The sequence below is a fragment of the Drosophila elegans genome, unplaced genomic scaffold, assembly GCF_018152505.1.
Source record: "Drosophila elegans isolate 14027-0461.03 unplaced genomic scaffold, ASM1815250v1 contig_119, whole genome shotgun sequence".
Lineage (NCBI taxonomy): Eukaryota > Metazoa > Arthropoda > Insecta > Diptera > Drosophilidae > Drosophila > Drosophila elegans.
Window position 1 is genome coordinate 8,083 of NW_024545483.1, and position 6,218 is coordinate 14,300.

A 6,218-nucleotide genomic window follows, 5' to 3' on the forward strand; every position below is an offset into this window, starting at 1 on the left:
GACGGACGGACAGACGGACAAGGCTAGATCGACTCTACTAGTGATGCTGATCAAGAATATATATACTTTTTTGAAAAAAGAACCAAATTATTTGTTTGAAAAAAATCAGAAGACCCAGATCTCTGACTTGCGAAACAATCATCTTCCTTATTACCTAAAGAATATAAGCAGCGCCACACAATTTAAATTAAAACTATCCGCACATCTTAAAACTTCCTTTATTTAAATCAAATATTTACTAAACAGTCGACCTAGGTTATAGTTGATCTTGATATAAGTTTTATTTAATAATAGTAAGCATTTTCTACTACTTTGTAACACTTTGAGACTATCGCGTTTATAAGTTTTTTAACTTTTAGCGTTGGGATGCAACCTTTATAATGATAAATAAATAAGTAAATGGGAAGTAGCTTTACCTGTTTGTTGAGTTGTGACTAAATTTATGTTTCACATGTATTTAGCACAGAGACTAGTACCGGAAAAAGTTCTGAAGGGAATGGGGCTTTTTATGCTTTTTTTGTGCAAGCGGTGAAATCGGGGAACGCAATATTGCGGTTGACTGCTCCAATAGAATGGCCAACAGAGCAGCCAGAACAATCCGCTTTGAAGTTCAACTTACCATGTCGCCGAATCATTGTAGCGTTTAATGCCCAACCTTTCGATAGAGTTTTGCAGCGATTAGAGGAACACTTCAACCTGGCACCCCGGAGGCATCGGAGGCATGTACTTCTGCGCCATGTCCGATATCAAGTTCGTCCAGGTTGTGCTGTGCTGTGTGCCACTGCTGCTGGCCGCCGGCGTATCAGCCAACCCCGGCTTTGAGGACCTCCGCCGCAGCCCGGACATGGAGGCAAAGGACAGCGAGGTGGACACCACGGGAGTGCTGGACCCGGCGCAACACAAGCTCATGAACTACCAGAAGCCCCCCGTTGGATACGAGGACTACGAGTACTTCCTGGCTCCGCGTCGAACGGGAGATCGAGATCGGGATCCCTATGCTGCCGACAACGAGTTGGGTGCCACTTCAGCACTGAAGATACACGGAGACGGCAATCTGGCGGCTCTGAACAGGCCAGTCAGTGGCATCGTCCCCAAGCCCCTGCCCTGGTACGGCGACTACTCTGGCAAGCTGTTGAGCAATATGCCCACATACCCCTCCAGGTCCTATGATCCCTACATCCGCCGATACGACCGGTGAGTGTACATAAATTCGAGCCATTGCAAACATATCGATAATGGTGATTTTCGTTGATCAATATGCAAAAAGCGATCTCAAATAGCTTAGGTCAGCTTACAAACATTTCCGATATAGGAGTTACACCAGAAATTACTAACATAAGCAGCAACGACATAGTTGCTCGATTGTTTACACATATTTTTGATCAGAAGTTTGTTTAATCAAATATAGTATATGGGCATTTCCAGAAAAAGGTCCACCACGACAAAATAATTAGAAGTTGATAAAAAAATTTTTTTTTATATTGTTAAAGAAATATTTATATTTAAAGGAAAAAAAGGAATTGCCTTCCAAAAAACTTTAATTCCACCCATTAGTTGTCGCGTTCTCCATCGTAAGTTAGTAAGTTGAAACACATTTTTTTAGTATTGCTTACTTTTTACGCAGATGAGTAAAAATTATAATCCCGACATTATGTAGAACAAATTTTGAACCGATCCCGCCAAGCGTCAGAAATACCTTGAAAAAGCTGAATGACTATAAGGCCCGCTTATACAAATATCTATTTCTTTGATTATTAAACATGCGTTCCTTGATAATGTTAATATTCATACATTTATAAGTGTAAAATAAATACTTTTTTTAAATAAAATTTTATGAAAAAATGTTTGTCTAAAACTAAGTGCAAATTGTGTCGCGTTACAAATTTTGATAAATCTTGAAAAATAATTCAAAAAAGAATTATAATTCAAAATAAAGTCTATAAATTAAAAACTACATTATTTTACTATGGCTTGACCGTTTTGGTTTTCAAATTACTCGCCACATTTTGTTGACCTTCGCGTTTCTCAAAATGACTTTCGTTTTCTGTCGCGTTCGCGATGCAGTGTTTTCTTTCAATAGCTCAAAACCAACAAGTCCTTGTTTTTATACCCGTTACTCGTAGAGAAAATGGTATTTTGTATTCGTTGAAAAGTACAGTATGTCAACTAATTGTTTGCAAAATGAAAAACGTAACACAATTTTAACTTCAACATAATATTTTATTGAGATAGGCTCTTTTTTTCATATTCAGTTCTTTACCATATTTTTCATCCATGTTTTCTTAAATGAAATTAACCACAAAAGTAATCAAAATATAAATAAAAACATACAAAATTAACAAAAACTGAAAATAACAGAAAATGTTTGATGTCTATTTTTATTATTCTTTGCCAAACTAAAACATTAGCATCCACTTCTGCCCTGAGGCGTCGCGACATCGGCGAAATTTGTTTGTTTATGTGGTAAAAATCAGGCATTTTTTGCCACTCCTCACTTTATCAAGGCGTGTTTAGAAGAAGGCCACGTTTTGCCACCTTTTTCTTAAGTAATGCCCACAAATTTTCTATAAAGAGTCCAGGTGCGACACAGAAAAGATTTGTGCTTTAGATCATTATCCTGGTAGAGCATGTATTTGAGTTTGCTGCTGTTTTCGGGTTCAATGAAGCCAAAATTTTGGGCACTTCTGTTCAGTTTTTCTTGTAAAATGTTCAAGTAGAACTCCGTGGTCATTATATCATTAAATATGTGCAGCTCTCTAACGCCTTTGGATGATATACAGCCCACACCATAACTGAAAGATTGCCGAACTTAACAGTAGGCACAATGTTTTTTGGCTGGAGGGCTGTATTTGGTTTTCGCCAATCTTTTGCCGTATCGTCATTATAATACAAAATTATCTTAGTCTCGTCACAAAAAATTACATTTCAGTACTCCGGCGAATTGTTACAATTTAATAATCCGAACTTTAGACGTTTTTCAATATTTACTGCAGACAGTAAAGGTTTCTTCCTTACCACATACCACGAATACTTGCGACGATTCAGTACTTTCCTCACTGTCTCATGGCAAACGGTCTTATGACAATGTCACTCGCCAATTCTCGAAGGCTTGTTTGCGGTTTATTTTCAATTGGTTTTAACACTCGTCATAAAGTTTTTCGGGTCTGCCTTTTGAGCTGTTTAATTCCAGCCTGTTTTCATTTTCAGCGCGGTTCGTAATGTTGTAAACTGTTCTAAGGTTAATACTAAACATTTCAGCCAACTTCTTTGCTGTTTTTCCATTTGTAAAATGAAAATGAACTAAGTGAATCATATTATCATCAGTACGTTTTCCAGGCATTGCAAAAAAGTCCAGTTAAACAAAAACGACGATTTGTTGTCTTCGAGCTTTCGGACCCGTTAGTTTTTCTTTTGTGCTTTTCAAAGCAGTGTTTGCATTTTGCAAAGAATTTATTGACAGCGTCAAAAGTGACGTTTCATTGTTTTCTTTACTTCTTTTACGTTTTGTGTTACAATTTGTAATTTATTTTATTCACACCTATAGCTAATACTTATCTAAATGATATTTCGTAAAAAAAAGTTTAACAACTAACATCTTTTATTTATATTTTTCACGTTAAAGTTGAATTTGTATTATAATTTTCATTTTGCAACAATTAGTTGATTAGTTACATACAGTAACTGGTAGAAGGAAGCGTTTCCGACCATATAAAGTATATATATTCTTGATCAGGATCAATGCACGCTCTTAGCTTCTAGTGTTGGCTATGCAGTTCGACAGATGGCGCCACCTAAACTTCGATTGTTTTGTAGAGGAAATACTTAGGTTGAAGTTTGTTGGCTGAGTAACGGGTATCTAATAAACGGGGAACTCGACTATAGCGATCTTTCTTGTTTGTAACTAAAGTAGTGCCTATTAAATGCGTTAATTATGTAAAAAAAAATTTTTAATTACAGTTTGGTTTCATTTTCTTTTTCGTTTTAAGTCGTACGAATGTCGCGTACTCGATCCTGGTAGTACCCATATACATACGTGTTACTGATCAACATGGTCCGTTGAATGCATCCATAAGTAATTTTTAATTATTTACTCAAAAAAGGCGTCCACGTTTTGCAGTAACACACTTTAATGATGTGGAATGCTATACTCCCAATACTCCCATAGAGATTTTGGAAGGGAAGATCGCATACCTTTTGCTATAGTACAGTGTACATCTATTCGTTGGTAAGGTGTGTGGAGTTCAGTGTACAGGGAATTCCATCACTCCTCCTATTATAAGTTACCAACTAGATCATTTAATCTGAGACTTTCGCCGTTTATTATACATATCTTCAAATACCAACGGAAATCAATATTTTTTTACCCTTGCAGATGGTATTATAATTTTAGTCAGAAGATTGCAACTCAGTAAAGGAGACATTTCCGACCCTATAAAGTATATATATTCTTGATTGGCATCACTAGGAGAGTCGATCTAGCCATGTCCGTCAGTCCTTTTGTCCGTCTTTTCGTCCGTTTCTACGCAAACTAGTCTCTAACAGCAAAGTTAAAATTTTTTTTATTTATTTTTCCGATTGCTCTTATAGGAACTATATGCTATAGTCGTCCGATCCGGCTCGCTCCGACTTATATACTACCTGCAATAGAAAGACAACTTTTGGGAAAGTTTCATGCAAATAGCTTTAAATTTCAGAATTACGTTTTTCATTTTATTTAAATCGGTAAAGGATTTCATATAGCTGCCATAGGAACGAACGAATAATTGACATAAAAATCGTCATAACTTCAATGTTTTTAAACATACACGCAAATAAATCGAGATGTAGACGTTTTGAGAAATATTTAATTAAGGCAGTAGTTGCGAGGGTATATAAACTTCGGCATACCGAAGAAATAGAAAAACAGAAAAATTATCCAGAAAAATTGATATTATCCATTGAAACGCATTTAAAAGATTTAAAAAAGCAAAGTTGCATTTTAGTTTTGTCATATCTTCAAACGTTTTTTGGCTAATCAGTTTTAAAAATGAAGAGGGTGCATAAAATAAGCTGTGTGCAACAGAAACATTTTGCTAGTAATTTTGACTCATTATTTATTATTGTAGTAAACGCGTTTTAAATCTTTGGCTTGGCGAGCTTTGTTGCCTGACTAGTAATTAACAAATTGTATTTTTCAGATTTGATGAGCAGTATCATCGTAACTATCCGCAGTACTTTGAGGACATGTACATGCACCGACAGCGCTTCGATCCGTACGATAGCTACAGTCCCCGGATACCGCAGTACCCGGATCCGTACGTTATTTATCCGGACCGGTACCCGGACTCGCCGTCAGTGAGGGACTATGCGAAAATGCGTCGCGGATACATCGACGAGCCCATGGCGCCGATCGATTTCTACGGCACTAGCAAGTACGGCTTTTCCAAGCAGTCGGATCTGCCTTATCCGGCTATACCGCCTCGTAACGAGCGGATAGTGTACTATGCCCACCTGCCGGAGATTGTGCGGACACCTTATGATACTGCGGCCCCGGAGGAGCGAAACTCTGCTCCGTACAAGCTGAACAAGAAAAAAATGAAAATCAACCAGCGACCTTTGGCGAATAATGGTACAACCTATAAGATGACGTTGTAGAGGTCTCTTAGAAACTAAGACTTTTTTTTTTGTATTCATTATTCGACAGCATTTGTATCTGACACCCATACAGCTAAGCACCAAGTTCAGCGTTTGGATATTTTTTAACTGTATGCAATCACGACATTAAATTAAAAATTCACCCAACTCCCATTAAAAACTACCCGAGTTCAGGGTCTAACATCAAATGCCGATTGACGATACAAAGGTCGATGACGATCTTTAAAATTAAAGAAAAAAGAACGCTGTAGACGAGTGTTCCGACTATCAGAAAGTTCAAATTAAATATGCCACTAGAAATCAATCGGGTATTAGGTGGCGCCATCTGCCGAGCTGCGGGGTCAGCACTTCAAGCAAAGAGCGAGAAGTACCCCTGCCAACCGCTAAATGAAACGAACTAAAAACTAGAAAGAAAGTACACTTCGGCAAGCCGAAGTTTAATATCCTTGCAGCTATTGCCAAAATTAAATATTCTTTAATACATCTCAATTTTGATTTATATGCTTGTGTGTTAAAAAACATTGAAGTGATGATGATTAAAAGCATTTGAGCGATGCCGATTTTAAGCTATTTATTGGGTGGCT

At 37.3% G+C, this 6,218-nt stretch overlaps 1 protein-coding gene across 1 annotated transcript; it reads left to right on the forward strand.

Moving 5' to 3' along the window:
* Window positions 1-690: 690 nt before the first annotated feature.
* On the forward strand, window positions 691-5,920 carry LOC108141577. The gene is made up of 2 exons (XM_017265023.2): window positions 691-1,194; window positions 5,178-5,920. Exons 1-2 carry the CDS (start codon window positions 722-724, stop codon window positions 5,632-5,634), a joined length of 930 nt encoding a protein of 309 aa, XP_017120512.1. The 5' UTR covers window positions 691-721; the 3' UTR covers window positions 5,635-5,920.
* The last annotated feature ends 298 nt before the right edge of the window (window positions 5,921-6,218 follow it).

Coding starts and splice junctions, on each gene's coding strand:
- LOC108141577 (XM_017265023.2), top strand. CDS start 722: ATGTACTTCTGCGCCATGTCCGATATCAAGTTCGTCCAGGTTGTGCTG. Junction 1,195..5,177: donor TACATCCGCCGATACGACCG/GTGAGTGTACAT, acceptor TGTATTTTTCAG/ATTTGATGAGCAGTATCATC.